At 42.8% G+C, this 16727-nt stretch overlaps 2 protein-coding genes across 8 annotated transcripts; both read right to left on the reverse strand.

Moving 5' to 3' along the window:
• Positions 1-1049: 1049 nt before the first annotated feature.
• LOC306986166 (uncharacterized protein) lies at positions 1050-6585 on the reverse strand. Of its 3 annotated transcripts, XM_079589073.1 has the most exons (6): positions 6412-6585; positions 6244-6312; positions 6012-6131; positions 5690-5922; positions 4916-5398; positions 1086-4750 (listed from the first exon to the last, which is right to left on the reverse strand). In XM_079589073.1, the coding sequence occupies exons 1-6, from the start codon at positions 6467-6469 to the stop codon at positions 1724-1726; spliced, it is 3990 nt and encodes a 1329-aa protein (XP_079445199.1). In that variant the 5' UTR covers positions 6470-6585; the 3' UTR covers positions 1086-1723. The 3 variants fall into 3 exon arrangements, with proteins under 3 accessions (XP_079445197.1, XP_079445199.1, XP_079445198.1); XM_079589072.1 differs by having other exon boundaries at positions 1086-3283; positions 3326-5922; XM_079589071.1 differs by having other exon boundaries at positions 1050-5922.
• Positions 6586-9787: 3202 nt separating this feature from the next.
• On the reverse strand, positions 9788-14784 carry LOC306985826 (uncharacterized protein). 5 transcript variants are annotated; one of them, XM_079588509.1, is made up of 5 exons: positions 14611-14784; positions 14440-14508; positions 14209-14328; positions 13929-14119; positions 9896-13862 (listed from the first exon to the last, which is right to left on the reverse strand). In XM_079588509.1, the coding sequence occupies exons 1-5, from the start codon at positions 14666-14668 to the stop codon at positions 10008-10010; spliced, it is 4293 nt and encodes a 1430-aa protein (XP_079444635.1). In that variant the 5' UTR covers positions 14669-14784; the 3' UTR covers positions 9896-10007. The 5 variants fall into 5 exon arrangements, with proteins under 5 accessions (XP_079444634.1, XP_079444635.1, XP_079444636.1 ...); XM_079588510.1 differs by having other exon boundaries at positions 9896-13812; positions 13875-14119; positions 14611-14702; XM_079588512.1 differs by having other exon boundaries at positions 9991-10188; positions 10929-14119.
• Positions 14785-16727: the final 1943 nt, after the last annotated feature.

Below are 16727 nucleotides of genomic sequence, written 5' to 3' on the forward strand. Positions count from 1 at the left end.
TCTGAAATACACAATTGAGTTTAGAGTTGCATTGTGTCTCTTTTCCACAAAAAAACAAACAATATGAATCATAAATTCCATATCTCTGTTACTTACTTTGTGGAGAAGATGAGTATCCTTAACTGACCAGAGCTACTCACGCTTATGTTCAGTTAAACTAAAAAGAGAAAGAGACTGGTTTCTTACCAATCATGTTACAATTTTTAAAGTTAGGCTATAATTTATAGACATTTTAAGAAAGAAATCATTTACCTGTTGAGAGTATATTGACAGTGTAGTTGTATGACTGTCATCAAATCAAATTCTTCATAGAAAACGTTAACCGGGTCCGCCAACTGCTGGTAATCATGGCTGCAGTGGAAGTACATTCTTCATTCTTCTACGTCTTCCTCTATGCTACGGTACATTTCGTATTTCTGCTTTACTACGTTCATAATATGCACGTAAATACGGTGAATTCCCTCTCCCATTTACTTCGTTGAGACCTCGCGCTCATCATGCAGCATCACTTGAAGTCGCCAGCACGTCGTTGACCCTTGAGGAGTTTAGTATGACCGTGTGTTGCGCGCTGTGAAGGTGTGTTGGGGACGCTCTAAAACTGTGGAAAAACACCTTCCGTACTAAAATTGGAGGACCAGATTCAGTATGCAGTGCACCCTATGACCAGTGCGTTAGCTTCTTTCTGTCAGTGCGTGACTACAGCTCGTTAATAAACAACGCGTTTTTTGATCGATCCATTTCATACAATACGCTTAGCAAGTGCACTTAAGCAAAAAAAAAATGTAACGTTCAACATTTTATTTGTTCCTTTCATTTGTCGATGCTGCTGAAAACAGCTTTGCAGTGACATGCGTACAAATTATATTATCAGCATAACAATGAGTAAATGTAAGAGATGCCCCCTTTCTAGAACAATGTGCATTTACCTTTTAATTTTTAACATATTCAATGGCATGGAATTGCTGTGTAATTGCTAATCATACCTACTGCACTGAAAAAAGGTTGAGGTAAATTGATATTAGTGATTCTCATTTCTTTATCAAAACACTAAAACTGGTACAGTTTTGGGGAGAAATTTATGGAGTTAATATTGTACCATAATTAAACAAATCCAGCATTTTGCAAACAAACTCAATCTTCTTTGCAAAGGAAAACTCGACTCGCTAACAAACAGAAAGCAATGTGCAAGTACTAAGGTCAATTTGAGAAATTGCAAAAATGCAGTGGAGTTACACATGCATTGTGTTTTGCAAATATAAATAAATGAGCCTAAATAATATTGCACAAATACATAAAGTATCCCTCAAATTGCATGTAACCATTGAAGAAATACCAAATCTAATGCAAACAAATGCATGTCTGTCATGATTGTGAGACACTTGGCTTTTTAGGAAATCTCCAAGGCAGTTTCTTACAAATGCAGTTGAGGAACTTCCTCTTCTAAAACAGTAGATCGTGCTAAAATAGCACATTAATATAGCGCTAGACTCCCAGAAGCACTGATTTGAAACACGTGCTTGCCTTCACCTACAGTGGAGGGAAATGACCAGTGAACAGGTGAGTTTGTTCTTACTCTACTTTTTTTGATGTTATCTTTTGCAAAATGTTTATTACATATCTAGAAAAAAATCTACTTCAGATTTAGCATTTACCCTCTCTAGGACATAACATGTTCTAAAGCAGATTAATAAATAATTCAGTAATTTCAGAAAGAGAACTGGTTTTATTGACTAAAAACAAGATCAGAAAGTGGCATATTTAGATAATCACTAGATCTGTTTGAGACTTTAGAGCATATGCACACAGTCATCTTCCCATCAACCTCAGTGGGAACATGGCTGCACTCTTTGGCTGGAACAGGGCTGGACTCAGTCAACTTGCCATCAATCTCAGTTGGGACATGGCTGGACACCAACTTCTCAGAAACCTCAGATGGGAGGGAGCTGGATTCCGTCCAGTTCCTATCAACCTTTGCGGGGAGAGAGCTGGATCCCATCAACTTCCCATCAACCTTTTCAGAAAGAGAACTGGATTCGGTCAACTTCCCATCAACCTCAGCTGGCACAGGGCTGGACTCAGGCAACTTCCCATCAACTTCAGCAGGGACATGGCTGGAGTCTGTCAACTTCCCATCAACTTCAACAGGGACATGACTGCACTCTTTAGCTGGGACAGGGCTGGAGTCTGTCAACTTGCCATCAATCTCAGTTGGGACATGGCTGGACTCCAACTTCTCAGAAACCTCAGATGGGAGGGAGCTTGATTCCGTCCAGTTCCTATCAACCTTTACGGGGGGAGAGCTGGATCCCATCAACTTCCCATCAACCTTTTCAGAAAGAGAACTGGATTCTGTCAACTTCCCATCAACCTCAGCGGGGACAAGGCTGGACTCCAACTTCTCAGAAACCTCAGAGGGGAGGGAGCTGGATTCAGTCAACTTCCCATCAACCATTTCAGGAAGAGAGCTGGATTCTGTCAACTTCCCATCAACCTCAGCTGGCACAGGGCTGGACTCAGGCAACTTCCCATCAACTTCAACAGGGACATGACTGCACTCTTTAGCTGGGACAGGGCTGGAGTCTGTCAACTTCCCATTAACCTCAGCGGGGACAAGGCTGGACTCCAACTTCTCAGAAACCTCAGAGAGGAGGGAGCTGGATTCAGTCAACTTCTCATCAACCTTTTCAGGAAGAGAGCTGGATTCTGTCAACTTCCCATCAACCTCAGCTGGCACAGGGCTGGACTCAGGCAACTTCCCATCAACTTCAGCGGGGACAAGGCTGGACTCCAACTTCTCAGAAACCTCAGAGAGGAGGGAGCTGGATTCAGTCAACTTCCCATCAACCTTTTCAGGAAGAGAGCTGGATTCTGTCAACTTCCCATCAACCTTTTCAGGAAGAGAGCTGGATTCTGTCAACTTCCCATCAACCTCAGCTGGCACAGGGCTGGACTCAGGCAACTTCCCATCAACTTCAACAGGGACATGACTGCACTCTTTAGCTGGGACAGGGCTGGAGTCTGTCAACTTCCCATCAACCTCAGCGGGGACAAGGCTGGACTCCAACTTCTCAGAAACCTCAGAGAGGAGGGAGCTGGATTCAGTCAACTTCTCATCAACCTTTTCAGGAAGAGAGCTGGATTCTGTCAACTTCCCATCAACCTCAGCTGGCACAGGGCTGGACTCAGGCAACTTCCCATCAACTTCAGCGGGGACAAGGCTGGACTCCAACTTCTCAGAAACCTCAGAGAGGAGGGAGCTGGATTCAGTCAACTTCCCATCAACCTTTTCAGGAAGAGAGCTGGATTCTGTCAACTTCCCATCAACCTTTTCAGGAAGAGAGCTGGATTCTGTCAACTTCCCATCAACCTCAGCTGGCACAGGGCTGGACTCAGGCAACTTCCCATCAACTTCAACAGGGACATGACTGCACTCTTTAGCTGGGACAGGGCTGGAGTCTGTCAACTTCCCATCAACCTCAGCGGGGACAAGGCTGGACTCCAACTTCTCAGAAACCTCAGAGAGGAGGGAGCTGGATTCAGTCAACTTCTCATCAACCTTTTCAGGAAGAGAGCTGGATTCTGTCAACTTCCCATCAACCTCAGCTGGCACAGGGCTGGACTCAGGCAACTTCCCATCAACTTCAGCAGGGACATGGCTGCACTCTTTAGCTGGGACAGGGCTGGAGTCTGTCAACTTCCCATCAACCTCAGCGGGGACAAGGCTGGACTCCAACTTCTCAGAAACCTCAGAGGGGAGAGGGCTGGATTCAGTCAACTTCCCATCAACCTTTTCAGGAAGAGAGCTGGATTCTGTCAACTTCCCATCAACCTCAGCTGGCACAGGGCTGGACTCAGGCAACTTCCCATCAACTTCAACAGGGACATGACTGCACTCTTTAGCTGGGACAGGGCTGGAGTCTGTCAACTTCCCATCAACCTCAGCGGGGACAAGGCTGGACTCCAACTTCTCAGAAACCTCAGAGGGAAGGGAGCTGGATTCAGTCAACTTCCCATCAACCTTTTCAGGAAGAGAGCTGGAGTCTGTCAACTTCCCATCAACCTCAGTGGACACATGGCTGGACTCCAACTTCTCAGAAACCTCAGAGGGAAGGGAGCTGGATTCTATCAACTTCCCATCAACCTTTTCAGGAAGAGAGCTGGATTCCGTCAACTTGCCATCATTCTTGGAGGGGAGAGAACTGGATTCCGGGAACTTCATATCAACCTCAGTGGACACATGACTGGACTCTTTAGCTGGGACAGGGCTGGACTCCAACTTGTCTGAAACCTCAGAGGAAAGGGAGCTGGATTCCGTCAAGTTTCCATCAATCTTGGCGGGGAGAGAGACAGATTCCAGCAACTTCCCAACAGCCTTGGTGGGTAGAGAACTGGATTCCAGCAAATTCTGATCAACCTCAGTGGACACATGACTGGGCTCTTTATCCGGGACAAGGCTGGACTCAGGCAACTTCCCATCAACCTCAGCGTTGGCATGGCTGGACTCCAACTTCTCAGAAACCTCAGAGGGAAGGGAGCTGGATTCCGTCAGGTTCCCATCAATCTTGGCAGGGAGTGAGACAGATTCCAGCAACTTTCCAACAACCTCAGTGGACACATGGCTGGACTCTTTAGCTGGGACAGGGGTGGACTCAAACTTCTTAGAAACCTCAGAGGGAAGAGAGCTGGATTCCGTCAAGTTCCCATCAATCTTGGCGAGGAGAGAGTTAGATTCCGGCAACTTCCCAACAACCTTGGTGGGGAGACAACTTGACTCCAGCAACTTTCCATCAACCTCAGCATTGGCATGGCTGGACTCCAACTTCTCAGAAACCTCAGAGGGAAGGGAGCTGGATTCCGTCAGGTTCCCATCAATCTTGGCGAGGAGAGAGTTAGATTCCGGCAACTTCCCAACAACCTTGGTGGGGAGACAACTTGACTCCAGCAACTTTCCATCAACCTCAGTGGGGACATGGCTGGACTCGGTCAACTTCATATCAACCTCAGTGGACACATGACTGGACTCTTTAGCTGGGACAGGGCTGGACTCAGGCAACTTCCCATCAACCTCAGCGTTGGCATGGCTGGACTCCAACTTCTCAGAAACCTCAGAGGGAAGGGAGCTGGATTCCATCAGGTTCCCAACAACCTTGGTGGGTAGAGAACTGGATTCCAGCAAATTCCCATCAACCTCAGCATTGACAAGGCTGGACTCTTTAGCTGGGACAGGGGTGGACTCAAACTTCTTAGAAACCTCAGAGGGAAGAGAGCTGGATTCCGTCAAGTTCCCATCAATTTTGGCGAGGAGAGAGATAGAGTCCGGCAAGTTCCCAACAACCTTGGTGGGGAGAGAACTGGATTCCAGCAACTTTCCATCAACCTCTGTGGGGACATGGCTGGACTCAAACTTCTCAGAAACCTCAGAGGGAAGGGAGCTGGATTCCATCAGGTTCCCATGAATCTTGGCAGGGAGAGAGACAGATTCTGGTAACTTCCCAACAACCTCGGTGGGGAGAGAACTGGATTCCAGCAACTTTCCATCAACCTCAGTGGGGACATGACTGGACTCTTTAACTGGGACAGGGCTGGACTCAAACTTCTTAGAAACCTCAGATGGAAGGGAGCTGGATTCCATCAGATTCCCATCAATCTTGGCAGGGAGAGAGACAGATTCTGGTAACTTCCCAACAACCTCGGTGCGGAGAGAACTGGATTCCAGCAACTTTCCATCAACCTCAGTGGGGACATGACTGGACTCTTTAACTGGGACAGGGCTGGACTCAATCTTCTTAGAAACCTCAGAGGGAAGGGAGCTGGATTCCGTCAAGTTGCCATGAGTCTTGGCGGGGAGAGAGATAGATTCTGGCAACTTCCCAACAACCTCAGTGGGGAGAGAACTGGATTCCAGCAACTTCCCATTAATGCCTAAACAGAATTGGTGCAAAAATAAGAAGAGCTGTAGTCATCTTCCCTCATTGTCAAGGTCAACCTCATAGCATCAGCACAAGTGTCACCTTTTTGGACAGTTAGCCCAGATGCATTCTGCAAAGAACGCACAACCGCCATATCAGACTTCGCTACCGCTGGCCATGTTGGATTTTGTTTGATCACACAAGGAAAAGACAAGGGGCCACCTGGAAAACAAAAGGCATTATTAACTTTAATACCAGAAGTCATCAGGCCTCAAACTTAACACAGTGCAAAAAAAAAAGGCATATTGTTAACAGCCACAGAAGAATTACAAACCTTTGCTCTTCAAATATAATTGCTTAATCCCAGTCTGGTATAAATGACGCCCAACTGGAGAAGCAAAACCTGAAAACAAGATGTAAGGTTAAAAAAATAATAAATAAAAAGTTACATATGCATTTAACTTTTGAAACATTACACTAAGATAAATAAAAACATTTTTACCATTGTGCACCAGTTGCTGACAAATAAATAATAAAAGTATAAAGTTTGAAACTGCCATCTTGATGACAGATTAAACAATCACCATTGCTTCCTAAAACAGGCCTCAAGCCAGTGCTTTTAAAATAACACAGATTTTCATCACCTGAGGCTTGTTTCAAAAAAGCCTAAGAAAAGCAGGTATTAAACTACAACACCTGACTTGAATGAACCTAACAAATAAGTTGGGGCTAAAGTGGTTTCATAAAAGGTAATTGAAGTTCATGCAATCCCACTAATTTGATCCAGGTTTATCTAGTCTGGATAATTGCGTGTGCACACGCTTCTTAACCAGCCCTAGAGGTCATCATTGATTAAATGATCCATCACAGCAGATAGCATATTTTGTGCTGTTTTATGTGTTTGAGACATGGTATTTTCCTCAGTGCAAAACTTACATTACACATTCACAGGTATATTCTCCATCTATAATTTTAGAAAGTTGTGCAAATATTTCGATTTTGCCCTGTGGGGATGAATAAAGCCATCTATATCTATCTAAACTTCGCATTGAATGAGAGCTGCTGCGCACATGTGAGCCAAATGGGAGTACGATAATTTAGACAAAAATATACAATTTGCTTGGAAAATTAATATGCAATATTTTATAACACCAGATATATATTCTAACTATAATAATTTACCTCTAGGATGTTGGATAAGTTGCAGTGAACTTACAATTATTTTTATACTTGTAAAGTAAAAATAAAACTTGAACAGAAGTAATTCAGAGAAGACACTTTTAATAAAACAAATATAATAAAGAAACAAAATATAGTTTTGGGTAAAGGAACTATGCTACTTAATAAAGATGAGTTATACTTATTTAGAATACTGAGAATTACAGCTTTTGAAGCAATAACACAATTTTGGAGACAGCGAGAATTGCCCGTTTTAAATGATTGGTTAGATTTAGTTTATAAAACACCCTATGGAGACGTTAACATGAAATTAAGAGCACAAGAATACATTTTAAAAAGATAGGAGGCGCCTTCTGGCCCATATCTATCTGCGTCTCATATTGACACTAAAGGGTGCCAGTGCGTTGGATGTAGACGAAATGTCGAAGGCATCAGTATATGACGCCTTGGGATGAGATCGGGCTGGTCTATCCCAATGTTCAAAGCAGGATCAAATGTCCATCTCAATGCAGCTTCAAAGTCTCGACACGATCCCAGTCGAGAAATAAGAGTCTTATCCAGCCAAATCGGTCATTTCCTAATTTTTTAACCACAATTGTTCGTCTTGTGCTGGTCTGCAAAGTGTCACGCATTAGGTTTTATGTATACATTTAAAAAAAAATTAGGAAATGACGATGGTTTCGCCAGATAAGACTATTATTTCTCGACTGGGATAGTGTGGAGACTTTGAAGCTGCACTGAGACGGACATTTGAACCTTCTTTTGAACATTGGGATAGATGGTTGCCATGAAGTCCATTCTGTGCAGAAAAATCCTGGATTGTTTTCCTCAAAAACCTTACTTTCTTTTCGACTGAAGAAAGAAAGACATGGATATCTTGAATGACTTCGGGGTGAGTAAATTATCAGCAACATTTTTTTTGAAAGTGAACTAATCAATTAGATACTTTTATTTTTCATTGACATGGCAGATTGTAGCAAAAATGACAGTGCTCTAATAACAGTTGTTAGCTGAATACATGAATAAATAACACTTGACATTGAACACGATATAGAAGTAATGAAGACCAAGTTCTTGTGAAATATCTTCACAATCCTCATATGATGTCTTTACTTCCTTCATTATGTGTGTATTCTGAGTGGCAATTTCTCTCTGCAGATGATGAGCTTATGATACGTGACAGCATCTGAAATACACAATTGAGTTTAGAGTTACATTGTGTCTTTTTTTCACAAAAAAACAAACAATATGAAACATAAATTCCATATCTCTGTTACTTAGTTTGTGGAGAAGAGGAGTATCCTTAACTGACCAGAGCTACTCACGCTTACATGTTCAGTTAAACTAAAAAGAGAAAGAGACTGGTTTCTTACCAATCATGTTACAATTTTTAAAGTTAGGCTATAATTTATAGACATTTTAAGAAAGAAATAATTTACCTGTTGAGAGTATATTGACAGTGTAGTTGTATGACTGTCATCAAATCAAATTTTTCATAGAAAACGTTAACCGGGTCCGCCAACTGCTGGTAATCATGGCTGCAGTGGAAGTACATTCTTCATTCTTCTACGTCTTCCTCTATGCTACGGTACATTTTGTATTTCTGCTTTACTACGTTCATAATATGCACGTAAATACGGTGAATTCCCTCTCCCATTTACTTCGTTGAGACCTCGCGCTCATCATGCAGCATCACTTGAAGTCGTCAGCACCTCGTTGACCCTTGAGGAGTTTAGTATGACCGCGTGTTGCGCGCTGTGAAGGTGTGTTGGGGACACTCTAAAACTGTGGAAAAACACCTTCCGTACTAAAATTGGAGGACCAGATTCAGTATGCAGTGCACCCTATGACCAGTGCGTTAGCTTCTTTCTGTCAGTGCGTGACTACAGCTCGTTAATAAACAACGCGTTTTTTGATCGATCCATTTCATACAATACGCTTAGCAAGTGCACTTAAGCAAAAAAAAAATGTAACGTTCAACATTTTATTTGTTCCTTTCATTTGTCGATGCTGCTGAAAACAGCTTTGCAGTGACATGCGTACAAATTATATTATCAGCATAACAATGAGTAAATGTAAGAGATGCCCCCTTTCTAGAACAATGTGCATTTACCTTTTAATTTTTAACATATTCAATGGCATGGAATTGCTGTGTAATTGCTAATCATACCTACTGCACTGAAAAAAGGTTGAGGTAAATTGATATTAGTGATTCTCATTTCTTTATCAAAACACTAAAACTGGTACAGTTTTGGGGAGAAATTTATGGAGTTAATATTGTGCCATAATTAAAATCCAGCATTTTGCAAACAAACTCAATCTTCTTTGCAAAGGAAAACTCGACTCACTAACAAGCAGAAAGCAATGTGCAAGTACTAAGGTCAATTTGAGAAATTGTGAAAATGCAGTGGAGTAACATATGCATTGTGTTTTGCAAATATAAATAAATGAGCCTTGATAATATTGCACAAATACATACAAAGTATCCCTCAAATTGCATGTAACCATTGAAGAAATACCAAATCTAATGCAAACAAATGCATGTCTGTCATGATTGTGAGACACTTGGCTTTTTAGGAAATCTCCAAGGCAGTTTCTTACAAATGCAGTTGAGGAACTTCCTCTTCTAAAACAGTAGATGGCGGTAAAATAGGGCATTAATATAGCGCTAAACTCCCAGGAGAAGCACTGATTTGAAACACGTGCTTGCCTTTGCCTACAGTGGAGGAAAATTACCAGTGAACAGGTGAGTTTGTCTTAAACATTTTGCAAAAGAAAACGTCAAACTTTTTTTTTTTTTTACATATCTAGACCAAAATCTACTTCGGATTTAGCACTTCACCCTCTAGGATACGACATAACATGTTCTAAAGCAGATTAATAAATAAAAATTCAGCAATTTCAGAAAGAGAACTGGTTTTATTGATTGAAAACAAGATCAGAAAGTGGCATATTTAGATAATCACTAGATCTGTTTGAGACTTTAGAGCATATGCACACAGTCATCTTCCCATCAACCTCAGTGGGAACATGGCTGCACTCTTTGGCTGGGACAGGGCTGGACTCAGTCAACTTGCCATCAATCTCAGTTGGGACATGGCTGGACTCCAACTTCTCAGAAACCTCAGATGGGAGGGAGCTGGATTCCGTCCAGTTCCTATCAACCTTTGCGGGGAGAGAGCTGGATTCCATCAACTTCCCATCAACCTTTTCAGAAAGAGAACTGGATTCGGTCAACTTCCCATCAACCTCAGCAGGGACATGGCTGCACGCTTTAGCTGGGACAGGGCTGGACTCAGGCAACTTCCCATCAACTTCAACAGGGACATGACTGCACTCTTTAGCTGGGACAGGGCTGGAGTCTGTCAACTTCCCATCAACCTTAACAGGGACAAGGCTGGACTCCAACTTCTCAGAGGGGAGGGAGCTGGATTCAGTCAACTTCCCATCAACCTTTTCAGGAAGAGAGCTGGACTCCAACTTCCCATCAACCTCAGCGTTGACATGGCTGGATTCAAACTTCTCAGAAACCTCAGAGGGAAGGGAGCTGGATTCCATCAGGTTCCCATCAATCTTGGCGGGGAGAGAGACAGATTCCAGCAAATTCCCAACAACCTTGGTGGGTAGAGAACTGGATTCCAGCAAATTCCCATCAACCTCAGTGGACACATGGCTGGACTCTTTAGCTGGGATAGGAGTGGATTCAAACTTCTTAGAAACCTCAGAGGGAAGGGAGCTGGATTCCGTCATATTCCCATCAACCTCAGTGGGAACATGGCTGCACTCTTTAACTGGGACAGGGCTGGACTCAGGCAACTTTCCATCAACTTCAGTTGGGACAGGGCTGGACTCCAACTTCTCAGAAACCTCAGATGGGAGGGAGCTGGATTCCGTCCAGTTCCTATCAACCTTTGCGGGGAGAGAGCTGGATTCCATCAACTTCCCATCAACCTTTTCAGAAAGAGAACTGGATTCGGTCAACTTCCCATCAACCTCAGCTGGCACAGGGCTGGACTCAGGCAACTTCCCATCAACTTCAGCAGGGACATGGCTGCACTCTTTAGCTGGGACAGGGCTGGACTCAGGCAACTTCCCATCAACCTCAGTGGACACATGGCTGGACTCTTTAGCTGGGATAGGAGTGGATTCAAACTTTTTAGAAACCTTAGAGGGAAGGGAGCTGGATTCCGTCATATTCCCATCAATCTTGGCGAAGAGAGAGTTAGATTCCGGCAACTTCCCAACAACCTTGGTGGGGAGACAACTTGACTCCAGCAACTTCCCATCAACCTCAGTGGACACATGGCTGGACTCTTTTGCTGGGACAGGGCTGGACTCGCACTTCTCAGAAACCTCAGAGGGAAGGGAGCTGGATTCAGTCAACTTCCCATCAATCTTTCCAGGAAGAGAGCTGGATTCAGTCAACTTCCCATCAATTTCAGTGGGGACATAGCTGGACTCTTTAGCTGGGACAGGGCTGGACTCAGGCAACTTCCCATCAACCTCAGCGTTGGCATGGCTGGATTCAGACTTCTCAGAAACCTCAGAGGGAAGGGAGCTGGATTCTATCAACTTCCCATCAACCTTTTCAGGAAGAGAGCTGGATTCCGTCAACTTGCCATCATTCTTGGAGGGGAGAGAACTGGATTCCAGGAACTTCATATCAACCTCAGTGGACACATGACTGGACTCTTTAGCTGGGACAGGGCTGGACTCCAACTTCTCAGAAACCTCAGAGGGAAGGGAGCTGGATTCCGTCAGGTTCCCATCAATCTTGGCAGGGAGAGAGATAGATTCCAGCAACTTTCCAACAGCCTTGGTGGGTAGAGAACTGGATTCCAGCAAATTCTGATCAACCTCAGTGGACACATGACTGGGCTCTTTAGCTGGGACAAGGCTGGACTCAGGCAACTCAGAAACCTCAGTGGGAAGGGAGCTGGATTCAGTCAACTTCCCATCAATCTTTCCAGGAAGAGAGCTGGATTCAGTCAACTTCCCATCAATTTCAGTGGGGACATAGCTGGACTCTTTAGCTGGGACAGGGCTGGACTCAGGCAACTTCCCATCAACCTCAGTGTTGGTATGGCTTGATTCAAACTTCTCAGAAACCTCAGAGGGAAGGGAGCTGGATTCCTTCAGGTTCCCATCAATCTTGGCGGGAAGAGAGATAGATTCCAGCAAATTCTCAACAACCTTGGTGGGTAGAGAACTGGATTCCAGCAAATTCCCATCAACCTCAGTGGGGACATGGCTGGACTCAGGCAACTTCCCATCAACCTCAGCGTTGACATGGCTGGATTCAAACTTCTCAGAAACCTCAGAGGGAAGGTAGCTGGATTCCGTCAGGTTCCCATCAATCTTGGCGGGGAGAGAGATAGATTCCAGCAAATTCCCAACAACCTTGGTGGGTAGAGAACTGGATTCCAGCAAATTCCCATCAACCTCAGTAGACACATGGCTGGACTCTTTAGCTGGGATAGGAGTGGACTCAAACTTCTTAGAAACCTCAGAGGGAAGTGAGCTGGATTCCGTCAGGTTCCCATCAATCTTGGCGAGGAGAGAGTTAGATTCCGGCAACTTCCCAACAACCTTGGTGGGGAGACAACTTGACTCGAGCAACTTTCCATCAACCTCAGTGGGGACATGGCTGGACTCGGTCAACATATCAACCTCAGTGGACACATGACTGGACTCTTTAGCTGGGACAGGGCTGGACTCAGGCAACTTCCCATCAACCCTAGTGTTGGCATGGCTGGACTCCAACTTCTCAGAAACCTCAGAGGGAAGGGAGCTGGATTCCATCAGGTTCCCATCAATCTTGGCGGGGATAGAGACAGATTCCAGCAACTTCCCAACAACCTTGGTGGGTAGAGAACTGGATTCCAGCAAATTCCCATCAACCTCAGTGGACACATGGCTGGACTCTTTAGCTGGGACAGGGCTGGACTCCGGCAACTTCCCATCAACCTCAGCATTGACATGGCTGGACTCTTTAGCTGGGACAGGGGTGGACTCCGGCAACTTCCCATCAACCTCAGCATTGACATGGCTGGACTCTTTAGCTGGGACAGGGCTGGACTCCGGCAACTTCCCATCAACCTCAGCATTGACATGGCTGGACTCTTTAGCTGGGACAGGGCTGGACTCCGGCAACTTCCCATCAACCTCAGCATTGACATGGCTGGACTCTTTAGCTGGGACAGGGCTGGACTCCGGCAACTTCCCATCAACCTCAGCATTGACATGGCTGGACTCTTTAGCTGGGACAGGGGTGGACTCAAACTTCTTAGAAACCTCAGAGGGAAGAGAGATAGATTCCGGCAAGTTCCCAAGAACCTTGGTGGGGAGAGAACTGGATTCCAGCAACTTTCCATCAACCTCAGTGGGGATATGGCTGGACTCAAACTTCTCAGAAACCTCAGAGGGAAGGGAGCTGGATTCCATCAGGTTCCCATGAATCTTGGCAGGGAGAGAGACAGATTCTGGTAACTTCCCAACAACCTCAGTAAGGAGAGAACTGGATTCCAGCAACTTTCCATCAACCTCAGCGTTGACATGGCTGGACTCAAACTTCTTAGAAACCTCAGAGGGAAGGGAGCTGGATTCCGTCAAGTTCCCATCAATCTTGGCAGGGAGAGAGATAGATTCTGGTAACTTTCCAACAACCTTGGTGGGGAGAGAACTGGTTTCCAGCAATTTTCCATCAACCTCAGTGGGGACATGACTGGACTCTTTAGCTGGGACAGGGCTGGACTCAGGCAACTTCCCATCAACCTCAGCATTGACATGGCTGGACTCTTTAGCTGGGACAGGGCTGGACTCAGGCAACTTCCCATCAACCTCAGCATTGACATGGCTGGACTCTTTAGCTGGGACAGGGCTGGACTCAAACTTCTTAGAAACCTCAGAGGGAAGGGAGCTGGATTCCGTCAAGTTCCCATCAATCTTGGCGGGGAGAGAGATAGATTCTGGCAACTTCCCAACAACCTTAGTGGGGAGAGAACTGGATTCCAGCAACTTCCCATCAATGCCTAAACAGAATTGGTGCAAAAATAAGAAATACTGTAGTTATATTCCCTCATTGTCAAGGTCAACCTCATAGCATCAGCACAAGTGTTACCTTTTTGGACAGTTAGCCCAGATGCATTCTGCAAAGAAAGCACAACCGCCATATCAGACTTCGCTACCGCTGGCCATGTTGGATTTTGTTTGATCACACAAGGAAAAGACAAGGGGCCACCTGGAAAACAAAAGGCATTATTAACTTTAATACCAGAAGTCATCAAGCCTCAAACTTAACACAGTGCAAAAAAAAGGCATAAATGTTAACAGCCACAGAAAAATTACAAACCTTTGCTCTTCAAATATAATTGCTTAATCCCAGTCTGGTATAAATGACGCCCAACTGGAGAAGCAAAACCTGAAAACAAGATGTAAGGTTAAAAAAAAAAAAAAAAAAAAAAAAAAAGTTATGCATTTAACTTTTGAAACATTACAGTTAGATAAATATTTTTTTTTTTACCATTGTGCACCAGTTGCTGACAAATAAATAATAAAAGTATAAAGTTTGAAACTGCCATCTTGATGACAGATTAAACAATCACCATTGCTTCCTAAAACAGGCCTCAAGCCAGTGCTTTTAAAATAACACAGATTTTCATCACCTGAGGCTTGTTTCAAAAAAGCCTAAGAAAAGCAGGTATTAAACTACAACACCTGACTTGAATGAACCTAACAAATAAGTTGGGGCTAAAGTGGTTTCATAAAAGGTAATTGAAGTTCATGCAATCCCACTAATTTGATCCAGGTTTATCTAGTCTGGATAATTGCGTGTGCACACGCTTCTTAACCAGCCCTAGAGGTCATCATTGATTAAATGATCCATCACAGCAGATAGCATATTTTGTGCTGTTTTATGTGTTTGAGACATGGTATTTTCCTCAGTGCAAAACTTACATTACACATTCACAGGTATATTCTCCATCTATAATTTTAGAAAGTTGTGCAAATATTTTGATTTTGCTGCTAAAAATCTGCATTTCCACTGTGGGGATGAATAAAGGCATCTATCTATCTAAACTTCACATTGAATGAGAGCTGCTGCGTGCATGTGAGCCAAATGGGAGTACGATAAATTAGACAAAAATATACATTTTACTTGGAAAATTAATATGCAATATAATATAACATCAGATATATATTCTAACTATAATAATTTACCTCTAGGATGTTGGATAAGTTGCAGTGAACTTACACTCATTATTTTTATACTTGTAAAGTAAAAATAAAATTTGAACAGAAGTAATTCAGAGAAGACATTTTTAATAAAACAAATATAATAAAGATACAAGTTTTGGGTATAGGAACTATGGTACTTAGTAAAGATGAGTTATACTTATTTAGAATACTGAGAATTACAGCTTTTGAAGCAATAACACAATTTTGGAGAAAGCGAGAATTGCCCGTTTTAAATGATTGGTTAGATTTAGTTTATAAAACACCCTATGGAGACGTTAACATGAAATTAAGAGCATAAGAATACATTTTGAAAAGATATGGGCAACTCTAAAATCAAATTAAAATCGAACAAAATAAAGGAAAACATATTACATTAATTACCTTTTTTATATAACCCTTCCTCCCTTTTAATTCAAGTTATTTATTATTTTATTTACTTATTTTATATTATTATGTGATATTTAAATAAAAGATAAAAAAATATTATGTCTTTAAAGGAATTGTTCATTTCCAAACAGCTTTCCCATAGCTCAATCAGCTCTAAGCAGGGTTGGTGCTTGCAACGGCAAGGTTTGATTCCCAGGAAAAGCAAGAATTGATAAGAATGTGAGTGTGAACCTTGAAATGCAATGTAAGTTGCTGTGTCTGCCAAATGTAATATAAAATTTATATTTGTACAATTGTGTTAAATGTGTTTGTAAGATGTAAAAAAGTACAAATGGAAATTTAACACAAATGGACATTTCTTTTAAAGACATATTTTTTAAAATATCAAATTTTTTACAATTATACAATTGTGTTTAATGTGTTTGAAAGATGTAATAAAGTACAGTAAAGGACAGTATCTTTAGAAACACATCAGATTATAAGTTTTTCCCATTAAACCAGGGGGCAGTTTCAATAAGGAGGAGTTAAGACTTGAACTCAGAGTTGCTGAGATGGGAAACTCAGTTTTTGGTTTCAGAACAGCTGAATTGAGTTAGTTCAATCAACTCTGAGTAGACTGACTCTGAGTTAAACTTTGAATAAGCATGATCAATGGAGCTCAGAAATTACGATTCACCATGGCAGCAGCTCCCAATAAAAAGACGTCTGCATACTTCAGTGTCTATACGCAAGTATAATTCCTAATCATTGTTATATTATTAAGTGAAATTATGAATGTGTGAATAATTCAGTGTCTATTTCAATGTGCAGCAGCTTTTTCCACAGTCTAATGCTCTTTTCATATAATTAAATGTTCTCTAATCCAACATGTAACATTTCGTAATTAGGGTAAAGAAATTAAAGGGTTAGTTCACCCAAAAATGAAAATAACGTCATTAATGACTCACCCTCATGTCGTTCTAAGCCCGTAAGACCGCTGTTCATCTTCGGAACACAGTTTAAGATATTTTAGAT

Source organism: Phoxinus phoxinus (assembly GCF_949152265.1).
Source record: "Phoxinus phoxinus genome assembly, chromosome: 18".
Lineage (NCBI taxonomy): Eukaryota > Metazoa > Chordata > Actinopteri > Cypriniformes > Leuciscidae > Phoxinus > Phoxinus phoxinus.